A 14,376-nucleotide genomic window follows, 5' to 3' on the forward strand; every position below is an offset into this window, starting at 1 on the left:
AAATGAATATCTCTAAATTAAAACAGCAACATAGTTTGGATCATACAGGGTCCTTCCAATATTTGGTGAAATATTCGATAAATATCCAAATGTGAGATTATTCAGCAATTCATCTCCCAATATATATATTTATTTTTTTATATGCTGCACATTCACTTTCATTACTGAAAAAAAATGAAAGACAATAAAAGGAAAACTCTACAATGTTGGCTTAAGTGCTGTATTTACCATTTAGATGGCTAGACACACATCAAGAGTGCAGCAGTGCAAAAAAGCACACAACGTAGTGAACTAGTATGGGATGGAAACGCATGGAGTCACATGGGGCATTCAGTCAGGCTAACCTGGACGTCTTTGCGTATACTTGTTCGGAAAACAACCTAGTAATGTTTTTTGAAACACTAACGTAAGTCTTTGGTGTTGAATTCAAAATAAAATAAAAAATAATAGTAATCATAATAATTAAACACTACACAATGCATGAGTGCACCTGGTCCTGTCACGCTGAGTTTCTGTCCACACTAGTCGCCCATCCTAACCCGTCTCGCTCACTTCTCTTCACTTTGTCCAAACTTAAGCTACAAAGGTTTTGTCCGTTACGAAGTGCTTCTCGTCTTTCGCTAAATACCGTTTGTATATGTGGCTAGGCTGAAATGTTGGCATAGTGCAAACTGTAAACGTTCGTAACGTTTCTCTCTTTTGTTTTAAGATAACAAAAAAGAGGAAAACAAACAAAATAATAATAATAATAATAATAATAAAAATAATATTATTAACAATACAAGTCATAATAATTAGAATAATAATAATAACAACAACAATAATAATAAACAGAAATGTTTGGTTCCAGCAGCCGGTCAAACTTCTTTCAAGTATCTCTCAACAACACACATACACACACAAACACCCATATATATATATATATATATATATATATATATATATATATATATATATATACACACACAAAAACATCAAACATACTTTCAAAAAAAGTATAAAAAAGTCAACTTCCTTTTTTTAAGTTTGTAAAAGTAAATAGCAAAGAAACAGAACGACACGTCGATGAAAAATAACTCTTAATACTTGACAAGTTGCATAGTTTGAGATTTTTTTCTTTTCAGGCACCTCATCATCGTGGTCTCTCTTTACGCAGGACATGTTCGGAGGGACTGCTCTGCATTCTCGCTCACATAAATATCATCTTGCCCCCTAGTCCCTCTGCTTTGTAACAAAAATATATTATATATCTTTTTTTTTTATCTGAAAGTGCCACAGAAACGAACTCCAAGTTACAGACACCCACTGGATTTTCAGACGGCTGAGCGTAAGCGGCCGTCACGTCGAGGGAGAGAGGCCTGCCGTCGCGTGAGAGTCCGTCTCGCAGCTGTGTGTGTGTGCGAACAGAGAGATGGAGATAGCGGGATAGCTGCACTCTTTCCCTCCTCCCTCCACCTCGCTCTCCTTTTCTTGTTTGTCCAGGTCCTTGCTGTCAGGGCACAAGTCCTCGCCCCTCCCACCTTTCCTACTAACTCCGCTTGGCTGCTCCCTCTCTCCCTCTCTGCTCTCGTCCGTTTGTCTGCCGCCTGGCCGTCTTTACGAGCAGCCGCATTCTTCCACGATCATGTTCTGGATGTCCTTCTTGACAATCTTCTGCTCCTCGTTGTAGTAGAGCATGGACATGGCGCGGAGGCGCGTGGGCACGCAGCAGGACTTGATGTTGGTGAAGGGGCTGTGGCCACGCATTCGGTAGTGGTTGATGACGGTGGAGTGGAAGGACAGCGAGGTGCCGGTGATGCTGGCGATGTGACTCGGGCACTCGCCCTCGCAGTAGTTGGCGTGGTAGCCGGACGGCGCGATGATCCAGTCGTTCCAGCCGATGTCCTTGAAGTTGACGTAGAACTGCCTCTTGCAGCACACCCGCACCTTGCCGTCGCACTCCAGGCCTCGCTTCCGGCGTCGCCTGGGGCCTTGATCCTCCGCCTGGCGCACCACGGCCATCAGGAAGGGCCGGTGCGACTGCTCCCGCTCCCCACCCCCTGGACTCACCAGGATGGGTGTAGCACGGGCCTCTGCGCACAGCGGGCAGGAGACGCGCAGCCTCAGGGCACTGCTCCCACCTTGCTCCAGCAAGGACTGCACACTGGCTGCCACGGAGAAGGTGTGCCAGCCGCTGCGCCGCGTGTCCACGGCTTTTTCGGCTAGGAGCTTCTCTTCTGTACCTGGCCTCTGCAGCAGGAGCCGGATGGTGACGTTGGTTCGGGTGCGGTTGCCCTTTGGAAGTCTCAGGAAGAGCCATACGTTGGCCTGCTCCACCAGAGACAGCTCGTCGCCCTCCTTGGAGATGAGGAAGTTGATCAGGCCTGGAGCTTCACCTGAGGAGAGGAGAAGAGTAGGGGAAGAGGAGCAGGTGGTTAGGTATATGAGTGATGTTGATGCAGGAGGCTGTTTGGTTGATTGTGTGAGCTTTGAGCTAACCACATCAGAGATGTCAGCGGTTGGGAGTGGTAACATCAGTAGAACGTTTGAGCTTTGTGGTTACAGGAGTAACCCCGTTGTTCACGACTGGCCAGCACAACAGGGTTACAGCAATAGCGAGCTGTGTAATTTGCCCTGCTTTACAAATAACAGCTATGATTTTTGTGGCGGCATTTGAGCAAATCCGAATCTGCTAAGACAAACACGTGTATGAACACATCACTCACACTCACACATACACCCACTTGCACACACTGTCCCTCCCACTTAACTCTGTCCTTCCTGTCCAACCTTGAAATTGAGATAACTGCGGGTTTGAAAACAATCAGTTATACAAGCCCTTCGGCATCACCTCTGCTGGTAGCCGGCCAGATGATCTATCAAGAGCCTGCTGGCCTGCGGCGAGCGTTGCCGCAAGTACAGTAACGCATAATGTCCGAGACGACATGCAGTACACAGCGTCCAGCTGCAAGCCGTGATGTGGCATGTTTTCAGTGACTCGCTGTCTCCTTGGATTAGAAAAGGAGTCTCCCTCTGGCTTTGATCCACTGCATTTAACAGACACAGGCGAGGCCTCTGTAAAGTCTCAGATCACAGATCATTTACCAACTTTTAAACTAATCCCGTCCATTTACTGAGGCACGTCTGCGGAATAAAGAGGACTTTTGTAAGGCTTTAATGTTATGGGGGATGATGTGACCAGCTGCGGGTCTGTCATTGACTTCTCCGCGGTCACTTTTAAAACTGACACCTCATCAAACAGATCATCAAACAGATAGATCTGCGGTTCATCACACAGTTAGAGAAGACATGTCGACAGGTGTTTGCAATATGTGATTATTCACAATTCACAAATCTTTGTATTTATGTCATAACTGAATTTCTTACTGTTGAAAGGGAAAAATAATCAGAGAAACATGATGAAGTAAAAATGAGACTATATAGAGTATATAAAAAAGACAGTATATTAGTGTTAGGGAACAGTGGGGACCTACTAACGTAATGTGGGCGTTTCACGTATTTAAAAGCTGCACATGGTTTTGGTCATCTTGTCATATTCAGCGTCGTCTGCTATGGAATTTTCAGCAGTCTAATAAACATTTCTCAAGATTCACCCTGAAGACCCTGTTTTTATACCACTGACTTTGTGTGTAAAAAATGTGTTTTTATAGAACTACTTTGCTTGGTAGTCACACAGTTTACTCTTATATTATTGTGACGTAGTATCATTTTAAGCAAGTGAATAACTCACTCAAGTTTAGTCTTCTACAGGCTAAAGAACAGCCTCCATATTGCTGGGTTCATTTCTGCATAGTGTTACAAATAAGTCTTCCAACAATGACAACAATGAGATCTGTTTTTCTCCTCCAGCATTAACTCAAAGGTTTTCATGAGAAGATTTATTAAAATGATGTTGAAAAATATTTGCTAATTTATCTAAATGTTGCTGTTCTGCTTCAGTGTCAATTGTATAGACATTATTGTTGCAAGACCGTCTATCCACCTTCTAGCCCCTCAGTCTGTTACAGTGATCGCCAACTATGGGGTTAGTTGCAATATCTGCACACAGTAAGTGTTCAGCTGAAGTGTTCATAAACTGCAAGTTTACACTTTCTTTAGTAGCAGGGATTTGTAGGCTGCTTTTTAATAATGCTGTTCATTTTGCTTCAAAAAATGAATCTGAAAACAAAATACAGCAAAAATGTATACACAAATATAAGCAAATGTTTGGCTTTCATACACCCTGGTGATATTCTGTTTCTGCCCTTTCACTTCTCTTTCACTTCAAACTGGGTCATAATATTTAATACAGGATAGTTATGAAAAATTCTACATCTCAGTGAGACTTTCTGTTCTGCTACAAGAATAATAACTACACTATAAAGTAAAGAATGTATGTATGTAGAGTAAACTGTGTAAACTAAGTGTGTGATGGACAAGACCTTCTTATAAACTTGTAGACCCAAGACATCCCATAGGCGTGTGCTACTGCATTATCTCAGTTCAAAACATTGTGATTACAAACAGCGAGTCCTGTGTTTTGGCTGCCTATAAGATGTCTCTTACCAATAAATATGCTGTACTTCCATGAGGACATTTTTCACAATCAACCTCTGCTGCATATTTACAGGATTACCACGTAATAACAATGATGTCAGTCCATGTGTGTGTGTGTGTGTTTGAGTGTGTGTGTGTGTGTGTGTGAGTACATGTTTACACATCCCTAGTCCCATCTGTCCAAACACAGAAGAGCTTCATGAACAGAGCTTCATGAGTCTAAAAATAATGGGCTTTTCCAGCATTGGCCAACGCATTGTTTCCTTTTTAATCTGCAGCCTGCAAAAGAATGGGCCATCGTTAGCATTCGCTAAGCTGAGTAAACCCAGCTCTGGCTCTTCCCTGGCAAGGGCTCCAGCCTACAGAGAGAAGCACCACCCACCTCACTAAGAAGCAGAGTGTATGGAAGCTCTCTTGCTCGGCGTGCTTCTCAATATGTTTGTGAGAAAAAGAAAGGGGGGGAAAAAACCCTCTGAGGTGAAAGACTACAGAGCCGTACAATAATCCCTCAACAATAAACACCAGTGTAACCACGAGAGTGTAGTTTGCACAGCTGTCCCCCACACAAAGATGGAAAATAACATTTACACATTCCTCTTCCCCCTCTCTCTCCTTCCATGTCTTCAAACGGGGAGGAGGGAGCGGTATAGAATCACCTGGGAACTTAAAGAGGCTTGGAGGTCGTGGGGGGTGGGATTGGAGAGGGGGTTTGACTCCTCTTTAAACACTGCTTCGGTTAATGTGTTCTCTAATCCCCCATCTCTATCTAGTTTACCTTAGGGGAGATCACTGGCTTTGATCTTCTGGCCGGCCTGCTGTCATATTGTATAGCTTGTAATGCCCTGATGCTCAAAGTCTGAAAGACAAGTTTTCTGTGGCCCAAAAAAATGAGTTGAGTGAGAGAAGTTGTTGGAACACGCCTCTGTGAGGATGGTCATTGTTTATGCTCCTCTGGAGGACGATTATTATGAAGAATTGGGATTCATCTTTGGCTAATTTGTTGATGGGATGGATTGAAGGCAACAGTTCTGGGGATCTCCTAGGGATGGCTTGTAGAACATGTCGAGGGTGGGCTGGTTATCAACTATTCTACACGTCTGAGGATAACACGCGTTCGAAAGAAACAGGCAGAGTAGCCTTGACATAAAACACTGTGTGTGCACAAGGATTGTACTTCAAGTACCTCCACATAAATTAGATACTTGACCTATTTTCTGCCTTCACCCACTGTGCGCTAAAGTGAGCTATAAAACGCAGAGGATATTAGCCTGCCTTCCTTAACGACGTGACAGTGTGTGTAAGTAGACTTCCTTGACCACAATACCAGCTCAGCATATTTCAAACATGGCCATGTCAACTATGAGAACACATTTCACAGACTAAACAACTCTCGTAGCAGTGTGGTAATATCAGAATGCCAAATCCAAAACAAGAAGCAACCAGTGAATGGAAGCATCCCTCTCACTTTACATAACAATTTAGCAAACGTTTATCCAGAGAAAAGGAACGAATGAAAGAAGGAACTTAAATTTCAAAGTAAGACTAGAAAATGTGGGTAATTCTTTACTGAACATATCTAAACAGGCTTTTCTTAACAATTGACATGAACTTGCATAGGCCTATAAAGCCTAGTGTCAGTTGTCATAACACTTGCTAAGGTGAAATGGCATTGAAATTTACAGTCAAATGTCAATGTTTTCGGAGAACGCAAAAACCTTTTGAACTCTCAATGGAAGTCAATGTAAAAAGATGTAAAAAGTCATTTTGCAGCATTTCTATTGGTCTATTCATCACAAACTCTTAACACAATGTAAAGATTCACACTATATAAAACAAATTGAGCTACAAATTGAAATATATGTTTTTTTCCTTTTTTAATGTTCCACAAAAGGCTTTTGTAGTCTTGATAATACTATATTTTATGTACTATATATGTTACTGATATTTCTGAACATATATGACTAAAGTGCTACTTGAAGATTCTTCAACTGAACTGACTCCTTTCCCTTTGGTTCTTCAGTAAAGCTTTAACAGATCAGTCCATGCCTTTTCAGATCTCATAATGATGACTGGAAATGACTTGTTGACTCCAATATCCATCCCACTAACTCGTTATCCTGCCCTCATTCTCTCTTTCCAATATTGTGCCCCTGCCACTCACTGCATAGTCCTTTATGGAAGCAGATGAAGCACCGTCAGCAGGGCTGATGTACAGCCTGACCAAGCTCTCAGTTCCTGTGTCCACTAGTGGATCCTCAACCTTCTTCAATGCAGGTCCAGCATGCTGAGCAGACAATGAGAAAAGCCAACCAGAACCAAACTGCAGCCCTGTTCTCTTTGTTAATTGGGTTGAAGGCTCTCACAGAATCATGCCGTCATGTAAAATGACATGGAATTCCCCTTCTAAAATGATGCAGGACAATCTGTTGCACCATCAGATGTTAACCTGACAGAGCAATACGAAGTCATTTTGCTGGGATTACACTGAATTTCGATGTTTAGGCCGAAAAACAGATAAGGTTGATTGGATGGCAAGCTGCAATTTGACTCTGACTCATTGTTATCTCAATGATTGTATCCGTTTCAGAATTACTGTGTGGCTTGCTCCCTTCCTGGATCTGAGGCACACATTGTTCATGTCTCAATGCATGCAAATAGCTGCATACTTGCATTAACAGGTTGGGAGGATGTCAGTATGAAGTGGCATTGGAATAATCTGAACTGGAGCTGCTGCATCTGGAGCTACAGCTTCCCTTAAAGCAGGGAAATGAGTGACTAAGCTTCTGAGTTCCAACGAACCTCAAGGAACATTTAGAAAACACTTGTTATTGAAATGCACTGAGGGAGAGAGGGGGGTAAACTGTAACATGAACATGGACATGCATTTCCACTTTTTCTTATAGGGCCCTTGTGTGCACCTTTTTATAACTGCAAGTGGACAGAACTTTCTCAGAACTCGCCCTGAAGACTGTATTTGTTTTATAAAATTACCTTTTTCTTCATGTTGTGTGTGTGTGTGAAAGTTGCAGAATTCACACAGACATCATTTTAATAGACCTAAATAGTTAGGAATCCCTTGCTGATTAGTGCTGAATCCTCAGAAACCTTCACTACACTGAGAAGTAGGAGGGATCCAGCAGTAACCAGCATTGGGGAGAAAAAATCTTGCAAACTTCTGAGTGACTGGAATCTCAAGCTTGGCCTGTGGCAGGGCTCTAAAATCCCCAACATAAAGCACCAATATGGCTGAATTAGATTCTGCTGGCTTTGAAACAGATTCCTGTCGTTCCTTTTCAGGGGAAGTGATTTCAGTTCCAAAACACGTTATCTTTCTGTACTACTGGGAAATCATAGTAGAACTTGAGAAGCACTAATAAGGGAAGTTTCTGAAATGGTTTTAGTCATGGCCGTGGATTCCTGGAGTGCAGGAATTTGAGCTCTACACTGTAACACGGGAAGGCTTGAATGACGAACTAGACGCAGTGAAAGAGGAACAGCAGCAAACATGACTGTCAAGTAAAGGTTTCACAACATGCCAAGTCTCACTGATGCAGCAAGAGCGTCTAAGTAGCACACATGAGTCACATGTTCGGTGATATAATCTGCTGTCTTCGAGATCGGAGGCTGGCAGGCGCTGCAGACCTCGGCCTCAGCGTTGTAGTAAGGAATCTTGGGAACGCTTCTCGGCTCGTCATTTTTACTCTGCCAGAGCCACACGAGTTCCCAAGCCAGTCGCCGTTTTATTTTTAATCCCACCGTCCCCAAAGATATGGGAAAATATTTATAGGGGTCTGACTTTGCCACATCATCCCCCTTTCGCTGCTTTAGCGGACAGGCTCTTGGAACGGCCGACTGGCTTACAGATTGTTGCTGCCTGGCATGAGTTTTACACAGGACCTGAATAGCTTCTATAAACCAGGTTGCCATTCTCTATCACTCTCTATCAGTGTACGTGTGTGTGTGTGTGTGTGTGTGTGTGTGTGTGTGTGTGTGTGTATGTGTGTATACACATGGCTGGCAGCAGTAGATGTTCAACATGAAATAAAGACCATTGTATTGGAGCCTTTTAGAAGGTACAGAAATAGGGGACTCAACATTTAAATGAAATGTGCTTTTGGTCATCTTCTCATATTACCATAGCAACCTCACCTGCACATTTTGAAAGCAAGTGGACAGATGTTTCTCAAAAAGAAGAAACTATTGAACTACTTTTTTCATGTTGTGGATTTAGGAACACCTCAATTTTTCCATTTTTTGCTAGTGGACTACTGAAAAATTGAGGTGTTCCTAAATTTTTCTTACTTTCTTACTGCCACTCCACCTGCAGTTCAAAGTCTTCTCTTCACAGTTGAAACTGAGATTGGCCCACTGTTAAGCTGAGCTACAAGCTGTCCTCATGTGAGCTGCCTATCACACAAGCTGTTGACTCTCAGAAACTTGTCTTCTAATGCTGTTGTGAATTGGGTCAGTTCAAGCTCTTTGTGTCAGTTTTCTCCAGTTTCCAAGAGTCTGTTGATGGACTAGGAAACTGAATCCATGCCATCCATGGCTATATTAGTAAATTCTCTAAAGGAACACTTTTAAGAGTTAAACTGTTAACTCTTTCTGTGTTTCTATATTAAATGTATTTTTTAGACATCATGATAGCAATCTGAATGTGTAATGTTGTGTAAATACTGCTGCAGAGTTCAGTAACACTGCCTGTTCCAGCATGGCTTTTCCACATACAAAGGTTTTGGATATTGTAACTGGTTTGCATAAATGTTTAAGGCCTAATTTCCTTCCATTGCTACAGATCAGCTGCATATTGTTAAGCAATGACTTGATCCATTAAAAGGCTCCTTCTTTTTACAATTTTACATTTTATATTTGAAAAATAGTCTTTTCCCTTTAAAAGCCCTGGCAGTTGTACCATTTGAGGTCACTGGACTTTGTATTATTTCTGGTTATTAACTGGATGCGAAGTGCATGGATATCAATAAAAACTGGGGACATTTGAAAGGGGGGGGGGGTTGGGTGTTTTAAAACTTTTCACATATATATCATTGCTGTTGGGCAAAAACCTTGTCTCCAAAATCTCCAAAATAGCAACTTTACATGAGAAAACCTAGAAAAACCTTCTGAACTTTCAATGGAAGTCAGTGTAAGAAGATTTTCATCCATTAATTTATTATTAAATCACATCATCTTCTAGATGGCTGTAATTTAGCAGCACTGTGTTGCAGACTTTGAGAAGGTCTCTGGACAACCAATGCAGAACATTTTATTTTATTTCAGTGACCTCTGGCGCTGAGACAAGATTGAACCGCCACAGTGACAATGTCAAGGAAACGCAGTGCATTCCTCAGATATGTAAGTTCGCAGAGCTCTGGTGTAGTTCTCTGTAGTTAGTCCTGTTTACAAATCAATGAATTCCTACGGTGTCTGAGAGAGAGGCGCAACTGAGCGGTTATTTGTCAGGTTATCACACGAGCACACTAATTGCACAACTCCAAGGATATAAATTCAAACGGAGAGTAATTTACCAGTTGCAGGGAGAATATAGGAGCTATTTCATCGAGCCTGTGGTGTTATAAACACCAGCGTTTTAAAAGCCAATTTATTTCACAATAATGTAAGCATGCTGAAGCCCCTGCCGTCCTTACATATAAAGTCCTTGTCTCTGGATACTGATAGCCTCATCAAGGTCGTGTTTGACCTGAAATTGCCAAGCATCTGCAAGCATAACAGACTTTTACAGTGAAACTGAGCAACTGTGTATGTGTGTGAGTTAGAATTAGAGCTTCATATTTCAGGTTAAGCAGAACTGCGAGTTCAGCATCTGCAATTAGCCTGTCATGAAAGGCAGGAATGAATGTATTCCATTGAGCAAAGTGAGCAGTGTGTCAAAATCATTGGGTAACAACCACCACGCAAATGAGCACTCGGGTGCAGTCGTGATATCAGTCACTGGGTTCATTTTGTCTGCTCAAGTGCCTGTATATAGATGTGTGTGTGTGTGTAGGCCTACCTGTGCCTGGGACACATTAGATATTATGACTCTGATACAAATCAAGGCAGGATGTGTAATTAGCACTGCCTTGGCATCCAGCATTCTAATTAACATTTACTAAACGGTAGATACCCAGGCTAAACTTAAGAAGAAGAAAAAAAAATGGGCACGTGTGTACGCATTTCAACACCTATGCTGCCCGAGGAACCTGTAATTTCATGTCAGCTACTCTGCAGCAGTGATACAGGCTGTCTAGCGCAACAAAAAAGGGAGTCGGGAGTGTTTACTGACTCTGAAACTCACCCAGCCGCAATGATATGTTCTGTGTGAAGGATAAAGCCCTTTTTGTAGATATGCCTCTGCCTTCTACGAATGCAGACACTCTATGTGATGGTGATCTCTATGGCATCCCCCCTGCTGGTCGTTTCTGCGAACAGCGTGTACACACCACTAACAGTGGTCTAACAGCATGTCTGGTGAAAGAACTGCTGCATACCTTCATGTGTGAAACGTGTTGGAATTCAGGCTAGACATACAGAACAGGAAAGTAATGCAGATAAGGCATAAGCTCAGGATACCTTTTATAAAATAAAGGCCTCTAGAATCCTGGAAATAAGAGTTTGGTGCAGTGTGTGAACACTAGGACGTTCGAATGGTACTGTGAGTTCCCCAGTCTGTACACACAGTCTGTATGTGGACCCTGAGCTGCAAAACAGCATGCTGTATATCCTTTGTTTTTGTGATGGCACAAAACTCATTTACATATTTTCCAACCTATTTATTTATTTAACGCACAGCGGTTCATACCTGGAGTACGTCACCATCAATTCGAGCTGAAATTATAAGGTGGATTTCTGCCCAGGCTGTTGTTTCTTTTTTTCTTTTTTTTGAATGAGGTACTACACAGGGCTGCCAATCAGAAGAGAGGTTGTTTGTATATTTTAGTCTTAAAGGCACAGTAACAGAATTAGACAGGCTGTTGTGAAGGATCTGTTTTTGATTCTAAGTGAAAAAGGGTTGTGACTAGGCTTGTTACATAAGCTCACACAGGACTTTTCTAGGGAGGAAAAATCAATAAATAATAATAATAATAATAATAAAAATAATAAAAAGTTGGGAGATCCTTCTACAGAAAGTTCTGCTTTCTGTGTTAATTATGCTCTATTATTATATAAATGTCAGGTGTAAATGCTGCAAGGGTCCCTGGTAATAATTTCTGATAATAATCAGATTTCAAGTGAGTGTTAGATCATACAATCGTGACAAACATATGGTAAGTGTAAGTAATTTGGCATGAGCAACTAGGTTGGCTTTTTTAAGGATGCTCACACTCACATGTCTTATTAGTGATATTAGTACAGCTGTTAATGTGGACCACAGTAGTTTAAAAAGACTCTCTTATCAATTATCTAAGGAGTTATAGATTCCTAAGTTATCTGGCCCTAGTTATACAATAGGCTTCAATTAGATTTCAGAGCAAAACCCTCATCTGTTACGTTTCCCTATTAGTAGCTTTAAGGGATGGGTCTCTTAAAGCATCTCTGCAGCTTTGGTGTGGTGCCTAAGTGGTTCAAGGACCCCTGTAGAGCCTTCATTCATTTAATCCTCAAGTCAACTGAACTCGACTAACTACGGTAAACAAACTTGAGGTCTGAGTTGAAGTGGTCGTTGTTTCCCCTGCTTGCTCCCCGCATCCCGCGAACCTTTCCACTGGTTCTTTGTGTTCCGATGTCTTTCTAAAGTCCATGCTTAGTTTGAACTGAACACGCAGTCAGGCAGCTCTGCTCTCTGCCGTTCAGAACTGACGCATCTGCAGAGTGCTTCAGCACATCACTGCCAGCGCATTCAAGCTTCGCGTCAATCTTTCACCTTCTGCTGTATGACTCAGAGAGGAGCCCCGTCTTCCCTCACATCATGACTTTGACAGCACCTTTGAACGACGCTCGCTGCAAACTGAAAATGCTCTATCAGCTCCCTTTGAAAAGAAACAGAGACGGAGCAACTGCCCAAACTTTTTTTGGTTTTTTTTTCCCCGCATGCTACAAATCACAATGCAGCAGGCTCCTAGGGAAGCCTGTCTGTCAGTCTCGGGGTTAGAGCTGCTCTGCGTGAAGCTGTTGTAGAGCTTCACACAGGAGTTTATTACTGGAAGCCTCTGGGGTTTTCATAGATTCTCCAAAACGGCAGGAGTTTTTGGAAAATTTGAGAAAGAGGAGAGGCGTTAGGAATGGGGTCCAAGAATGCTGCCGCATGGTGTTAGCCATTTTAGCTTTTAGCTGGGCCAACAGGTTTTCCCTGAACTACTTCTTCCCAGGTTCAGTGAAAGCCATTAAACCTGGGAAGAACCTCCTACCCCCTACCCCTTCCTCTTCTACAAGGTTTGGAAGGATTTACAGTATTTTGAAGAAGCTGATGCAGCAGGACAAGCCTCACAGCTTTGTTAACCCCATAAAGTCCACACTTATTACTGTAGAAATTCTGGAAGTTAGGAGAGTATTGAATAGAAGTCTTGAACCAGTCATGGTTCCTTGAAGTTTTAGCAATTCAAGGAACAGTAAAGTTCCTTACCGCTTTAAAGGCTTAATCAGCTATTACTCTTGAGGCTTAATACCCATGAATTGTTCAGTGACACCTCGGTTATGGTTTATACAGTCACGAGAATGAGAAAGGCACCCCTCTGACAGGAGGTTTAGAGTTAAGGAGGTTAACACAAGTCCACCTGTTTGGTTTTGTAAGTGCTCCACTCTCTCACAGACTCTCATACACTCAGACTGGGACTCACCAGCTTCGGCGAAGGTGATGATTTCGGTCTGCTCGGCGCTCTCGGCCTCCTGGCGGCTGTGAGGCTCATCGTCGATCATGACGCTGCCGTCCTGTGCCACGCGGCCCACGTGCACCTTGCGGATGGCGTTAAGCAGGGCGGCGCGGGGCACCGGATGGGTGATGTTGGGCCGAGCCTGCAGGTGCAGCATACTGAGGATGTGCCTCTTCACCGCCTCCACCACGTCCTGCTGCGCCTCCGCTTCCTCCGTCGCCAGCGCATCCGGGCCACCCCGTCGCAGCCTGGACAGGGCACAGGACGGGCAGTCTGATGGCAGGGAGCCCGAGGTAGCCATGGCACTGATGGAGCAACAGTGAGCAAGGAGCAGCAGTGCCCCAGTGAGGGCTGGCAGGAGCGACATCCTTGGAGGGCGGGCGGCGGACTCTGGAGGAGCGACGTGGACCAGCCGGGAAGCTTGACTAACTAGCATTAATTCAATTGAATTAAATTAAATAAAAAAAGAACGGAAGGAAACGACAGAAGAAAAACAAAACTTAAGTTCTGAAAAGTTCCTTTAGAGAAGGCTCTCCTTCCAGCCACAGGGAACTCTGTCTTCTACCTGTGGATGCGCTCAGTCAGACAGAGGTTTAAGAAGGACGAAAAAAAAAGATCTGATGGCATAAAGCAACAAAAAAAGAAAAAGAAGAAAAAACGGATAATCCTTGTTGTTAGAAGGAGAGCGGTTGTGAAGAGAGGTGCTGACTGAAGAGGATGAATAGTTCTGCCAGTTGTTTGACTTGTAGTGGTTCTCTCCCTCTCTGTCTTTCTCTCTCTCTCTCTCTCTCTCTCTCTGTCTGTGTCTGTCTCTCGCTCTGGGTCCTTGGGAAGTTTGTATGGGAAAGGCAGGCAGCTTCTGGAGGAGCCCTGGGGAAGCAGCGTGCTCACGAGAGGTCTGGGACTGCTCACTATGCAGGAGTTGAATGGTTTTGTAGAAGTGGGTTGGGCTCTCTCTCCCTCGCGCTGTATCTGTGTCTGTTTCTCTCCCTCTCTCTTGCTCTCTCTCTCTCGCTCGCTCTCTCTCTACCTC

General features: G+C 43.2%; 1 protein-coding gene across 1 annotated transcript; it reads right to left on the reverse strand.

Annotated features, from left to right (window-relative positions):
- Positions 1–1,491: 1,491 nt before the first annotated feature.
- On the reverse strand, positions 1,492–13,725 carry inhbaa (inhibin subunit beta Aa). The gene is made up of 2 exons (XM_072678700.1): positions 13,311–13,725; positions 1,492–2,375 (listed from the first exon to the last, which is right to left on the reverse strand). Exons 1-2 carry the CDS (start codon positions 13,708–13,710, stop codon positions 1,597–1,599), a joined length of 1,179 nt encoding a protein of 392 aa, XP_072534801.1. The 5' UTR covers positions 13,711–13,725; the 3' UTR covers positions 1,492–1,596.
- Between the last annotated feature and the right edge of the window lie 651 nt (positions 13,726–14,376).

The sequence above is a fragment of the Salminus brasiliensis genome, chromosome 5, assembly GCF_030463535.1.
Source record: "Salminus brasiliensis chromosome 5, fSalBra1.hap2, whole genome shotgun sequence".
NCBI classification, from domain to species: domain Eukaryota; kingdom Metazoa; phylum Chordata; class Actinopteri; order Characiformes; family Bryconidae; genus Salminus; species Salminus brasiliensis.